General features: G+C 43.5%; 1 protein-coding gene and 1 non-coding gene across 2 annotated transcripts in view; both read left to right on the forward strand.

The window, feature by feature from the left end:
• LOC106562848 (C-myc promoter-binding protein) overlaps positions 1 to 15,069 on the forward strand; it is a 359,426-nt gene extending 344,357 nt beyond the window's left edge. Inside the window, exons 23-31 of the mRNA XM_082957549.1 lie at positions 20 to 255; positions 663 to 799; positions 889 to 1,047; positions 3,183 to 3,363; positions 3,494 to 3,754; positions 4,319 to 4,436; positions 7,552 to 7,714; positions 10,091 to 10,155; positions 10,383 to 15,069. Of these exons, the coding sequence (XP_082813675.1) occupies positions 20 to 255; positions 663 to 799; positions 889 to 1,047; positions 3,183 to 3,363; positions 3,494 to 3,754; positions 4,319 to 4,436; positions 7,552 to 7,714; positions 10,091 to 10,155; positions 10,383 to 10,519 (1,457 nt within the window). The 3' untranslated portion in view covers positions 10,520 to 15,069. The remainder of the gene's footprint in view (positions 1 to 19; positions 256 to 662; positions 800 to 888; positions 1,048 to 3,182; positions 3,364 to 3,493; positions 3,755 to 4,318; positions 4,437 to 7,551; positions 7,715 to 10,090; positions 10,156 to 10,382) is intronic.
• On the forward strand, positions 14,039 to 14,121 carry trnat-ugu (transfer RNA threonine (anticodon UGU)). The gene has a single exon. It is a non-coding gene; the product is annotated as a tRNA-Thr (tRNA).
• Positions 15,070 to 15,135: the final 66 nt, after the last annotated feature.

The raw sequence follows: 15,135 nt of genomic DNA on the forward strand, positions 1-15,135 counted from the left end.
CCCCTCCTCTCCTCTCCAGGCCATGACTGGCAGGGTGTGCGAGGGTGCAGACTGAGTGGAGAGAACAGGGTTGTCAGTGGTAGCAGTGGCACTCCGGTGTTGGGTCTGGGACTGCACCAGGGAGAGACTGACCCAGCCAGGATAGCAGAGAACTTGGGGGCCGACACCAAGATCCTCCAGGGGACCAGCTTCAGCCAGACCAACAGGCCGCGGTGGTTAGTCCTGGGAGGGCCAGAGGGGGTTGGAGCGGCGGGGGTAAAACCAGGTGACTATCATTGATGTGGAACATTACTGACCTGCTGACATCTTGTGAAAGAGATTTGATCTCAGTGGGAGTAACCTGTATTAATAAAGGTAGAGGGAGGTCATAGACCTGATGTTCTCCTCTCTGTTGCTTTCTTTCTGACCTCTCAAACTAAACCAGAAAACTCACAGGAACATTGAAACAGAAGCCAACACTACAGATAGCCTGATTTTCAGATAGGACCATCAATCAAGTATCAAGTACTACAAGACAAAGGACCAAGGATACTTCTCATTCATACAACCAGGCCAGGGGGGGTCTCTGCCATTTGTGCCGACCTGATTGACCTGATGTCCATCTTGGCTCTGCTGTGTGTGTTTCCAACTGTGATCTCCAGCTGTTCCGCTGTAAGACGTAGGACGGTCTGGTGTACGACGAGGAGATCATGGCAGGATGGACGGCTGACGACTCCAACCCCAACACCACCTGTCCCTTCTGTGGGAACCCTTCCTCCTTTCCTAATGTAGAGATCAGAGACCTGAGAGGACCTGGGAGGTACACTATATGTCACACCCAGACATTAACAGCCTCCCTGTTCCCCTGATACCACACCCTCACTCCTCCTCTGATCCTCTCACCTTCAGGTTCTTCCTGAAGAGCAGTGTGTCATGGATGAGGCTGTGTCATCGTAGTCTGTTGTGTCCACCAGAGTCTCGACACCGGACGTCCACTCTGTGTCCACACCTTGTCCCACTACTGTCCTGTCTCCTCTCTCACCCAGGATCACTGAGAAGGCTGCTCTGGTAACAACAGGTACACTGCACTATACACTACACACTACACAATGCACACTACACACCAACCCCTGTCCCACCACCATCCTCTCAGATAAACCCTAGCCTACCACCCCTAGCCTACCACCCCTCAGTCTACCATCCCTAGTCTACCACCCTAGTCTACCACCCCTAGCCCTAGCCTCCACCACCTAGCCTACCACCCTAGCCTACCACCCCTAGCCTACCACCCCTAGCCTCCCCCTAGCCTACCCCCCCTAGCCTACCCCCCCTCAGCCTAGCCACCCCCTAGTCTACCACCCCTACGCCTCTAGCCCACCCTAGCCTACCACCCCTAGCCTACCACCCTAGCCTACCACCCCTAGCCTACCACCCCTAGCCTACCCCCTTAGCCTACCACCCCTAGCCTAGTGAGTCAGTATTAGTATAGTGGTAGTGTTCTCTCTCTCAGTTAGTTTCCTGAGATTATTAGTCAGTATTAGTATAGTGGTAGTGTTCTCTCTCTCAGTTAGTTTCCTGAGATTATTAGTCAGTATTAGTATAGTGGTAGTGTTCTCTCTCTCTGTTAGTTTCCTGAGATTATTAGTCAGTATTAGTATAGTGGTAGTGTTCTCTCTCTGTTAGTTTCCTGAGATTATTAGTCAGTATTAGTATAGTGGTAGTGTTCTCTCTCAGTTAGTTTCCTGAGATTATTAGTCAGTATTAGTATAGTGGTAGTGTTCTCTCTCTGTTAGTTTCCTGAGATTATTAGTCAGTATTAGTATAGTGGTAGTGTTCTCTCTCTCTGTTAGTTTCCTGAGATTATTAGTCAGTATTAGTATAGTGGTAGTGTTCTCTCTCTGTTAGTTTCCTGAGATTATTAGTCAGTATTAGTATAGTGGTAGTGTTCTCTCTCTCAGTTAGTTTCCTGAGATTATTAGTCAGTATTAGTATAGTGGTAGTGTTCTCTCTCAGTTAGTTTCCTGAGATTATTAGTCAGTATTAGTATAGTGGTAGTGTTCTCTCTCTCAGTTAGTTTCCTGAGATTATTAGTCAGTATTAGTATAGTGGTAGTGTTCTCTCTCTCAGTTAGTTTCCTGAGATTATTAGTCAGTATTAGTATAGTGGTAGTGTTCTCTCTCAGTTAGTTTCCTGAGATTATTAGTCAGTATTAGTATAGTGGTAGTGTTCTCTCTCTCAGTTAGTTTCCTGAGATTATTAGTCAGTATTAGTATAGTGGTAGTATTCTCTCTCAGTTAGTTTCCTGAGATTATTAGTCAGTATTAGTATAGTGGTAGTGTTCTCTCTCAGTTAGTTTCCTGAGATTATTAGTCAGTATTAGTATAGTGGTAGTGTTCTCTCTCTCTGTTAGTTTCCTGAGATTATTAGTCAGTATTAGTATAGTGGTAGTATTCTCTCTCAGTTAGTTTCCTGAGATTATTAGTCAGTATTAGTATAGTGGTAGTGTTCTCTCTCTCTGTTAGTTTCCTGAGATTATTAGTCAGTATTAGTATAGTGGTAGTGTTCTCTCTCAGTTAGTTTCCTGAGATTATTAGTCAGTATTAGTATAGTGGTAGTGTTCTCTCTCAGTTAGTTTCCTGAGATTATTAGTCAGTATTAGTATAGTGGTAGTGTTCTCTCTCTCAGTTAGTTTCCTGAGATTATTAGTCAGTATTAGTATAGTGGTAGTGTTCTCTCTCAGTTAGTTTCCTGAGATTATTAGTCAGTATTAGTATAGTGGTAGTGTTCTCTCTCTGTTAGTTTCCTGAGATTATTAGTCAGTATTAGTATAGTGGTAGTGTTCTCTCTCTCAGTTAGTTTCCTGAGATTATTAGTCAGTATTAGTATAGTGGTAGTGTTCTCTCTCCCTCCTCATTGGGGTTTCTGTTGGATTACATGACATCTCAGTAGAGAATGTGTTTGAAGTAGCCGCCTACTGATACTATCTGCAATGGAAAACAGGAGCTTCTCCTGGCCCTAACACCTGGCCCTAACACCTGGCCCTATGGCCCTAACACCTGGTCCTAACACGTGTGTGTGTGTGTGTGTGTGTGTGTGTGTGTGTGTGTGTGTGTGTGTGTGTGTGTGTGTGTGTGTGTGTGTGTGTGTGTGTGTGTGTGTGTGTGTGTGTGTGTGTGTGTGTGTGTGTGTGTGTCCATCCCCAGGCTGTCGTCGTCCAGGGCCCAGTGTATAGCGATCCCTACAGAGCGGTGCCAGGGGGCCCTGTCCCCAGGGTCAGCTATGGTGCGGAGTGTCAGTGCCTTTGACCCCATGGAGGAACCAACTCGACTCAACCACAATGTACCCACTACAGGCAGCCTGCCCAGCCGACTCAACGAAGCCAGCGTGAGACAGACTCCCAAAACACACACACACACATACATTCTTACTTGATTATTGTTATGTATCTGTAGTGGTCGAGGACCACCCAAAGCCTAACTTCTCAACTTTAACCCCTGACCTTTAACCCCCCCAGGACCCCCTGAGTGTTGATATGGAGTGGCGTCTCCACCACCCAGAACCAGTCACAGTACCCTACCTGAGTCCCCTGGTGCTGTGGAAGGAGCTGGAGTCCCTGCTGGAGAACGAGGGAGACCCTGTTATCACGGTGTCAGCCGTGGTGGACCACCATCCTATCATCTACTGGAACCTGGTTTGGTCCTTCAGACGTCTGGACCTGCCCAGCAACCTGCCTGGACTCATACTGACCTCAGAGCACTGTAACAGGGGATCTACGGTAGGGAACACTGTCTATACATTCCCTGTCTATACATCTCACCCCTTATTCCCTGTCTATACATCTCACCCCTTATTCCCTGTCTATACATCTCACCCCTTATTCCCTGTCTATTCGTCTCACCCCATATTCCCTGTCTATACATCTCACCCCTTATTCCCTGTCTATACATCTCACCCCTTATTCCCTGTCTATACATCTCACCCCTTATTCCCTGTCTATTCGTCTCACCCCATATTCCCTGTCTATACATCTCACCCCTTATTCCCTGTCTATACATCTCAGCCCTTATTCCCTGTCTATACATCTCACCCCTTATTCCCTGTCTATACATCTCAGCCCTTATTCCCTGTCTATACATCTCACCCCAGATTCCCTGTCTATACAGCTCACCCCTTATTCCCTGTCTATACAGCTCACCCCTTATTCCCTGTCTATACACCTCACCCCTTATTCCATGTCTATACACCTCACTCCTTATTCCCTGTCGATACGTCTCCCTCCAGATATATTGTCATTGTGCTAGTGTGTGTGTGTCTCATATCTGTCCCTGTCCTTCCCCAGGTCCCTCGCCACTGGATGTCAGAGGACAGTAAACATGTGTTGATCCAGATCTTATGGGATAACCTCAAGCTGCACCGGGATCTCATCCAGCCGTTTTACATCCTCTGGAACACACAGAGTAGGTCACGGTCTACAGCAGGTCCTGAAACCGTCTCAGTGAAATGCATTAAGTCACGGTCTACAGCAGGTCCTGAAACCGTCTCAGTGAAATGCATTAGGTCACGGTCTACAGCAGATCCTGAAACCGTCTCAGTGTAATGCATTAAGTCACGGTCTACAGCAGGTCCTGAAAGCGTCTCAGTGAAATGCATTAAGTCACGGTCTACAGCAGGTCCTGAAACCGTCTCAGTGAAATGCATTAGGTCACGGTCTACAGCAAATCCTGAAACCGTCTCAGTGTAATGCATTAAGTCACGGTCTACAGCAGGTCCTGAAACCGTCTCAGTAAAATGCATTAAGTCACGGTCTACAGCAGGTCCTGAAACCGTCTCAGTGTAATGCATTAAGTCACGGTCTACAGCAGGTCCTGAAACCGTCTCAGTGTAATGCATTAAGTCACGGTCTACAGCAGGTCCTGAAACCGTCTCAGTGTAATGCATTAAGTCACGGTCTACAGCAGGTCCTGAAACCGTCTCAGTGAAATGCATTAAGTCACAGTCTACAGCAGGTCCTGAAACCGTCTCAGTGTAATGCATTAAGTCACGGTCTACAGCAGGTCCTGAAACCGTCTCAGTGTAATGCATTAAGTCACGGTCTACAGCAGGTCCTGAAACCGTCTCAGTGAAATGCATTAAGTCACAGTCTACAGCAGGTCCTGAAACCGTTTCAGTGAAATGCATTAAGTCACAGTCTACAGCAGGTCCTGAAACCGTCTCAGTGAAATGCATTAAGTCACAGTCTACAGCAGGTCCTGAAACCGTCTCAGTGAAATGCATTAAGTCACAGTCTACAGCAGGTCCTGAACCGTCTCAGTGAAATGCATTAAGTCACAGTCTACTGCAGGTCCTGAAACCATCTCAGTGAAATGCATTAAGTCACGGTCTACAGCAGGTCCTGAAACCGTCTCAGTGAAATGCATTAAGTCACGGTCTACAGCAGGTCCTGAAACCGTCTCAGTGAAATGCATTAAGTCACAGTCTACAGCAGGTCCTGAAACCGTCTCAGTGAAATGCATTAAGTCACAGTCTACAGCAGGTCCTGAAACCGTCTCAGTGTAATGCATTAAGTCACAGTCTACAGCAGGTCCTGAAACCGTCTCAGTGAAATGCATTAAGTCACAGTCTACAGCAGGTCCTGAAACCGTCTCAGTGAAATGCATTAAGTCACAGTCTACAGCAGGTCCTGAAACCGTCTCAGTGAAATGCATTAAGTCACAGTCTACAGCAGGTCCTGAAACCGTCTCAGTGAAATGCATTAAGTCACAGTCTACAGCAGGTCCTGAACCGTCTCAGTGAAATGCATTAAGTCACGGTCTACAGCAGGTCCTGAAACCGTCTCAGTGAAATGCATTAAGTCACGGTCTACAGCAGGTCCTGAAACTGTCTCAGTGTAATGCATTAAGTCACAGTCTACAGCAGGTCCTGAAACTGTCTCAGTGTAATGCATTAAGTCACAGTCTACAGCAGGTCCTGAAACCGTTTCAGTGAAATGCATTAAGTCAGTCAACAGCAGGTCCTGAAACCATCTCAGTGAAATGCATTAAGTCACGGTCTACAGCAGGTCCTGAAACCGTCTCAGTGTAATGCATTAAGTCACAGTCTACAGCAGGTCCTGAAACCGTCTCAGTGTAATGCATTAAGTCACAGTCTACAGCAGGTCCTGAAACCGTCTCAGTGAAATGCATTAAGTCACGGTCTACAGCAGGTCCTGAAACCGTTTCAGTGTAATGCATTAAGTCAGTCTACAGCAGGTCCTGAAACCGTCTCAGTGAAATGCATTAAGTCACAGTCTACAGCAGGTCCTGAAACCGTCTCAGTGTAATGCATTAAGTCAGTCTACAGCAGGTCCTGAAACCGTCTTAGTGTAATGCATTAAGTCACAGTCTACAGCAGGTCCTGAAACCGTCTCAGTGTAATGCATTAAGTCACAGTCTACAGCAGGGACTGAAACCGTCTCAGTGTAATGCATTAAGTCACAGTCTACAGCAGGTCCTGAAACCGTTTCAGTGAAATGCATTAAGTCACAGTCTATAGCAGGTCCTGAAACCGTCTCAGTGAAATGCATTAAGTCACAGTCTACAGCAGGGACTGAAACCGTCTCAACACCTTGTTTTATCAAGGAACGGATAAAGCCATAAGTATATATTTTACTGTGGTTTTAAGAGCATATCTGTATGAATTGTGGATGTCTTGTAGCCTTTTTGTAGCCTAACTTTGGCAGATGGAAGAGCTCTGAACCATGGGCAGCTATGTGGCAGCCATTTTGGATCTCTGTGTACTGTAATGTCTGGGAGCTAACAGGGGTCTGTTGTTCTCTCTGTTCTGTCTTTTAGGGCTTAATTGTGCTCTGTTAGACAGTGAGTGTTCTCTTTAGGACTCGACAGCTGAGTCCTCTCCTTTGTCTCTGTGTGTCCTGTCTGTTCTTCTCTGCTTTGCTGCACTCTGTTTGTTCTCCTTGTAGTCATTTGGAAAACCTGTTTCATTTTCTCTGTCCTCAGTATCTTTATGTGGTTGAAATGCATCGCTGTATTGCTGTTTTCCACTTGCTTGACAGCCTGAGAATTCTGTGGGCTGTCTTTGATTGAATTGTCTAAATAATGTTGTTTCTAGTGATTCATTTTATTCAGTTCTTCCAACATTTTAATGTGTCTTCGTCTAGCTGGATCTCAAATACACTCCTGTATTATACACTCCTGTATTATACACTCCTGTATTATACACTCCTGTAATATACACTCCTGTATTATACACTCCTGTATTATACACTCCTGTATTATACACTCCTGTATTATACACTCCTGTAATATACACTCCTGTAATATACACTCCTGTATTATACACTCCTGTATTATACACTCCTGTAATATACACTCCTGTATTATACACTCCTGTAATATACACTCCTGTAATATACACTCCTGTATTTGAGAATAGGTTAGCATCTGTGGTTTACTGTGTGTGTGATCGGTCTTGCATACCTACGTGTGTGTGCACGTGGACACGTTTGTTCTATATGAAGTGTGTATTAGTGTAGCCTACATATCTATCTTTCTGACCCCGGACCCCTGCCTCCAGGTGTGGGCTACCCGTTGTGTCGTCCTGTAAGCGAGGCGGAGCATCCGTTTGGGGAGGAGCTACTCCACAGTGTGGTCAAGAGCATCCAGAGGAACGACGTCTCTCGACCAATGGGACAGCTCCTACAGCTGCTGGGGCAGAGCCTGGGGGTCAAGAGGCAAAGGTCAGGGGTTACACATTGATAACGCCATTGTCCAGGGGCATGTTCAGGAGGATGTAACGCTACTGAAACGTTCAGATAGAGATGTGTCATGTAGAACCGACATGATTGTCTGTCAGGGTAAAGAATCATCAGCTCTATTCGTCCTATTTCTATCTGCAACATTCAGAGCGCTTTCGCTCATCCATATATTTACATGTACAGTTGAAGTCGGAAGTTTACATACACTTGGGTTGGGGTCATTAAAACTTGTTTTTCAACCACTCCACAAATTTCTTGTTAACAAACTATAGTTTTGGCAAGTCGGTTAGGACATCTACTTTGTGCATGACACAAATCATTTTTCTAACAATTGTTTACAGAGATTATTTCACTAGTAATTCACTGTATCACAATTCCAGTGGGTCAGAAGTTTACATACACTAAGTTGACTGTGCATTTAAACAGCTTGGAAAATTCCAGAAAATGATGTCCCGGCTTTAGAAGCTTTTGATAGGCTAATTGACATTATTTGAGTAAATTGGAGGTGTACCTGTGGATGTATTTCAAGGCCTACCTTCAAACTCAGTGCCTCTTTGCTTGACATCATGGGAAAATCTAAATAAATCATCCAAGACCTCAGAAAAAAGATTGTAGACCTCCACAAGTCTGGTTCATCCTTGGGAGCAATTTCCAAATGCCTGAAGGTACCATGTTCATCTGTACATACAATAGTACGCAAGTATAAACACCATGGGTCCACGCGGCCGTCATAACGCTCAGGAAGGAGATGTGTTCTGTCTCTTAGACATTTATTTTCTTTGGTGCAAAAAGTGCAAATCAATTCCAGAACAACATCAAAGGACCTTGTGAAGATGCTGGAGGAAACAGGTACAAAAGTATCTATATCCACAGTAAAACAAGTCCTATATCGACATAACCTGAAAGGCCGCTCCAAAACCGCCATAAAAAAGCCAGACTACGGTTTGGAACTGCACATGGGGACAAAGATATTTGGAGAAATGTCCTCTGGTCTGATGGAACAAAAATAGAACTGTTTGGCCATAATGACCATCGTTATGTTTGGAGGAAAAAGGGGGAGGCTTGCAAGCCGAAGAACATCATCCCAACCGTGAAGCACTGGGGTGGCAGCATCATGTTGTGGGGGTGCTTTGCTGCAGGAGGGACTGGTGCACTTCACAAAAAAGATGGCCTCATGAGGAAGGAAAATTATGTGGATATACTGAAACAACATCTCAAGACATCAGTCAGAAAGTTAAAGCTTGGTTGCAAATGGGTCTTCCAAATGGACAATGACCCCAAGCATACTTCCAAAGTTGTGACAAAATGGCTTAAGGAGAACAATGTAAAGGTTTTGGAGTGGCCATCACAAAGCCCTGATCTCAATCCTATAGAAAATTTGTCGGCAGAACTGAAAAATTGTGTGCGAGCAAGGAGGCCTACAAACCTGACTCAGTTACACCAGCTCTGTCAAGAGGAATGGGCCAAAATTCACCCAACTTGTGGGAAGCTTGTGGAAGGCTACCTGAAACGTTTGACCCAAGAAAAACAATTTTAAAGTCAATGCTACCAAATACGAATTGAGTGTATGTAAACTTCTGGTGTTGCAGACTCTGGGGCCTTTCAGAACAGGTGTATATATACTGAGATCATGTGACAGATCACATGACACTTAGATTGCACACAGGTGGGCTTTATTTAACTAATTATGTGACTTCTGAAGGTAATTGGTTGCACCAGATCTTATTTAGGGACTTCATCGCAAAGGATGTGAATGCACGCACCACTTTCCCGTTATTATTATTATTATTATTATTATTATTTTGAAACAAGTAATTTTTTTCATTTCACTGTGATGAAATAAATAAAAGCTGAAATAAATAATTCTCTCTACTATTATTCTGACATTTCACATTCTTAAAATAAAGTGGTGATCCTAACTGACCTAAGACAGGGCATTTTTACTTGGATTAAATGTCAGGAATTGTGAAAAACTGAGTTTAAATGTATTTAGCTAAGGTGTATGTAAACTTCTGACTTCAACTGTACATATTCTCATTCACCCCTTTAGATTTGTGTGTATAAGGTAATTGTTGGGGAATTGTTAGATTACTTGTTAGATATTACTGCACTGTCGGAACTAGAAGCACAAGCATTTCGCTACAGTCGCAATAACATCTGCTAACCATGTGTATGTGACCAATAAAATTTGATTTGAGTTGAGTCAGTTGGTGTAAATATAGCAAGGTTGGAAAAAGGTTAAGGTCAACATTAAGTATCATTAGCCCCTTTGATGTGAAAGACAGCCGGTCGGCATGCTGCTATCTACTGGAACTAGTCTGCTAAATGTCCTCTGTATCATCTAACATCCCTCTGCAGGAGTCTGTACAGAGACATCCTCTTCCTGTGTCTGGTGGCTCTGGGAAAGGACAACATTGACATCGGTAAGTTTGCTTTCATTGTGCTAGTAGTTTCAGAAGTACTGTAGTGTACTCACAGCCAACTACTCTTCAGGTGCAAGGCACAAAATGTCATCTAGAAGTCAACCCATACACTGTTGAATGCTCCTGCAGTGTACTGCAGCGCTTTCACTAGAAGGTCTTCAGTTTAAATGACATTTAAATCAGTGTTAAACATCGATGTGTTAATCTCGCCTCACTCCTCCCTCCAGACGCTTTTGACCGTGAATACAAGATGGCATACGACCACCTCAGCCCCAACCTGGTGAAGCTGACGCACAACTGCGACCGTCCGCCCAGCACTGGGGTCATGGAGTGTCGCAAGACCTTCGGAGAGCCGTACCTCTGAACTCTGACCCCTTTACGTCCGACACCTCAGCCTCCACCCGGCCAGTCACCTCCGTCACTCAGCATAGCACAGCCGTGGGTAACACACGTGGGTAGGGTTCAAGAGATCTTTGTGTCCATGAAAAGCGCTGTATAAAATCCATGTATTACAACGGTGGCTTTCCCAAAGAAGACTGAGGGTTGCTTTAAAGACGAGCTCAGGAATCCCTTTAGAAAGACTTCCAGAATGTGAGCTTGTTGACAGCGTGACGTTTTGGGTCATGTCCGTCACCTGTGAGAGATGTGACGGGGCTGACCAGAGACTAACGGAGCTGACCGACCAGGGTGTTATTATGTAGTCTGACTAGTCTCACAAAAGGGATGTTTTTAAAATCCCATGTCATCAGCTGGTTGTAGAAGGTTCTGGACATACCACTCTGGATGGAGGGAGATCATACTCATTAACTTAACAACGGTTTCACACATTTTGACGTGTTCTATTTCGGGGTACTTATGTTTTAAGAAATCTTGTACAAATTGTTACATAAAATACAAAATGTACTTTATATACGACAGTAGTAGTAGGGACCTTTTATAAAACAACATTTGTATTATATAGTCAAATATAGAGACTAATATAAGCAATATTTTACTTAACTTGAATTCTATTTATACAAAGTAAGCCTTTTATTTATTTTAGTCTGTTTTATTTGTTTAGATGGATATACTGTCTTCATGTCAGGTTAAACATCCATTCCTGTCCTCCTGTGGTTGATGGATGTACTGTCTTCATGTCAGGTTAAACATCCATTCCTGTCCTCCTGTGGTTGATGGATGTACTGTCTTCATGTCAGGTTAAACATCCATTCCTGTCCTCCTGTGGTTGATGGATGTACTGTCTTCATGTCAGGTTAAACATCCATTCCTGTCCTCCTGTGGTTGATGGATGTACTGTCTTCATGTCAGGTTAAACATCCATTCCTGTCCTCCTGTGGTTGATGGATGTACTGTCTTCATGTCAGGTTAAACATCCATTCCTGTCCTCCTGTAGTTGATGGATGTACTGTCTTCATGTCAGGTTAAACATCCATTCCTGTCATCCTGTGGTTTATGGCTGTTAGAAAGATCTAGTAGTATTTACAGTGAGTAGTGTAACTGTACCTGTTACTGTACCACTCTAATGTCCATCGTAAACTGAACTAAGCTGGTTTGAAGTATTGTATCAGTGAGGGCATTCAAAGATTCACTCAAAACAACTAAAGTCGCTTTAAAACTGCCAAAATGTTGCGATAAATACTCAATTTCCGCTGCACTGTACAACAGATGTTGTTGTTGACAAGACGTATCCCGAGTATGGATTGATTCGTTTGATCAACAAAATATAAATATCTATTACAGAAATACCCATACTGAGTCGAATACTTTGACGTTTACAAAACTGATTGACCACTGTTTCTGTTTTTAAAGTAATGTGCGACTGTAAAACAGACTTTGACATCTTTGGCACAACATGCTGTATGAATCGGCTCCTCAGATATCAGTATTAATATCATTAAAGTGAAAGTACCTTTTTAAAGTACCTTCAAGTTAAAGTGAAGTACCTTTTAAAGTACCTTCAAGTTAAAGTTGGAGTACCTTTGAGGACCTCTGTGTACTGTTAAGAACATGTAGTTACCCTTTTGATATATGGAGGGAATATTTCTACAAGACAGTAGGTTCCGTGTTTCATGCCCTTTCATATTCTCTGTACCACCTATACGTGTGGGCTTCTCTTCAGGTGTTATAAACTGTGAAGAATGGGTTATGACAGGGAATTTACAAGGAAAGTATTGGTTGTTCAATAGTTTTGAGGTAACTGTCTGTTCCCCTTCAAAAACCTTTTTTAGATTTTAATTTATGTGTTTTAGAACCAAAAAAGAATAATCCAAAACGGTACGATGGTACAGTGTATATACTGAACAAAAATATAAACGCAACATGTAAAGTGTTGGGCCCATGTTTGCTGAAATAAAAGATCCCAGAAATGTTCCATACACACAAAAAGCTTATTTCTCTCAAATCAAATTTTGCGCACAAATTTGTTTACATCCAAATTTGTTTATCCTTTGCCAAGATAATCCAAATCAAGAAGCTGATTAAACAGCATGATCATTACACAAGTGCACCTTGTGCTGGGGACAATTAAAGGCCACTAAAATGCGCCGTTTTGTCACACAACAGAATGCCACAGATACCTCAAGTTTTGAGGAAGCGTGCAATTTGCATGCTGACTGCAGGAATGTCCAACAGAGCTGTTTCCAGAGAATTGAATGTTCATTTCTCTACCGTAAGCCGCCTCCAACGTAATTTCAGAGACTTTGGCAGTACATCCAACCAGCCTCACAACCACATGTAACCACGCCAGCCCAGGACCTCCACATCCGGCTTCTTCACCTGCGGGATCGTCTGAGGAGGAGGAGAGGGGTGCTGAGGAGTATTTCTGTGTGTAATAAAACCCTTTTGTGGGGAAAAAAAGTATTCTGTTTGGCTGAACCAGGCTCCCCAGTGGGTGGACTTGGCTTCCAAGTGGGTGGGCCTATGCCCTCCCAGGCCCACCCATGGCTGCGCCTCTACCCAGTCATGTGAAATACATAGATTAGGGCCTAAATGAATTTATTTTAATTGACTGATTTCCTTCTATGAACTGTAACTCAGTAAAATCTTTGAAAGTGTTGCATGTTGCGTTTATATTTTAGTTCAGTCTAGTTCTGTTAAGGAGCTATAAGTCCAGAGTTGGGGTTCAGTAAGAATGATTCATACCATTGATGTGTCGGTAAATCCAGAGTTGGGGTTCATTCCATTTCAATTCCAGTCAATTCTCTTCAATGCTTTTCAATTTGGAATTTGGTTTACTTTCTAAATTGACCAATTTGAAATGGAATTGAGCCCGACTCTGACTGAGTCACTCCAGTCACAAGTTGTATTCCCAAACCGGAGGCCAGTTCAGATCTGGTTTCTAACCCACGTTAAGGATGTCAGGCCGACACAACGCCGTTCAATAACTTGCTACATCCTCAAAAGCTTTAGATATGATCCTATGTCTATGTTCATCTATATACTGTATACAGTGTTGTGTTTTTCTTCCATACAAGGTACTATATGAGTAACAACCTACGTTGGGTTCATTGTTCAGCAGCACAACTGAATGTTCAGTGGCACATGACATGCAGTCAAAACCTTTATTTGGGGGAAATGAAAGAAGAGGTTGAGGTATCAGGACCTCGGTACAGTGGCTATGATGACATAGCTGTTTATACCTGGCCTGTTATACTGATGATACCAAGTCCAGCCTTTGGCCATGTATTGTCTTCAGTTCATTTTAAATCATGTTTGGTGATTTTATGCACCTGAACATAGATTATGATGCTTTCAGTTGTGTGAGTGGAGAACAACCGTTGAGTCCACTTGACCAGGTAAACACTTGAAAATCCTCCCATGTTGAAGTACGCAGCAACACCTCTCTCTCGCCAGGGAAAATACTTCCAATTCAGAATGAAATCGGTCCCGTGTGGCTCAGTTGGTAGAGCATGGTGTTTGTAACGCCAGGGTTGTGGGTTCGATTCCCACGGCGGACCAGTACGGGAAAAAAATAAAAAATAATAAATGGATGAAATGTATGCATTCACTACTGTAAGTCGCTCTGGATAAGAGCGTCCGCTAAATGACTAAAATGTAAATGTAAAAAATGAAATCATTGAAGTACCTTTTATGATGTCATAATGTCCCCCCCTTTTAACAGATACGTTAAACACCAATCCTGGCCGACTACAATGTAGACGGAACGTCACCAGTCATCTTACCTAAAGTGAGGCACACCGGTGACCTCCAATTACAATGTAACAACAGACTGATGTCATTGGCTAGAAGAGGACCTCTGTCAAGAAGGGTCCAATGAGAGCTGGCCACTTCAATGATTGACAGCTGAGAGCACCAATCGCAGAATAGCGCTACTATGCAAACATGAAACGGACGTGGCTACTTTGAAAGCTAAAGATTGTTACCAACCAACCAAACGGTTAAGAGAGAGACCTGGACTGTCAAAAATATCACTCATGAATATCAGCAGTGTCAACAGCTTTAAATCGTTTTGTTGTCAATCTCTGCAGATGAAGTGCTCTATTCAATCCGCGTGGCGGAAGTTCAGTTTTGCAGGGTGATTGAAATGTAAAGGCTGTGTTCCTGCTTTAGCAGAGAGTGCATTGACGGTAAACGGTGCGTATGGCCGCTCCATGGGAAATGACCTTTACATTTCAATCACAGAATCTCTCACGCTTCAGTTCTACAGACTGAATAGAGCTCTAGAAGGTTATTAGTCATGTAGAAGGAAATGTCCAAACAAAATGTGTCATTGTATTTAGGTCAATGTATAACGTTTGATCTGCTCTTCGTAGAGAAGACATTTTGTAAAATGTTCCTAGTGTTGTTTACAGCTGTGTATGATGGGTCTGTGGATCTGATGATGAGATGAATAATGTACTGTTGACTGGATCTTCAGAGTTGTCTCGGACTGGAAATAAAATCACTTATACCGTGGCCAATCCTGTGTGTTTCTACACTGGGATTAAATCACGTCTGGGATTTATGCTTAAACCGACATCC

The sequence above is a fragment of the Salmo salar genome, chromosome 11 (assembly GCF_965601325.2).
Source record: "Salmo salar chromosome 11, fSalSal1, whole genome shotgun sequence".
NCBI lineage: Eukaryota > Metazoa > Chordata > Actinopteri > Salmoniformes > Salmonidae > Salmo > Salmo salar.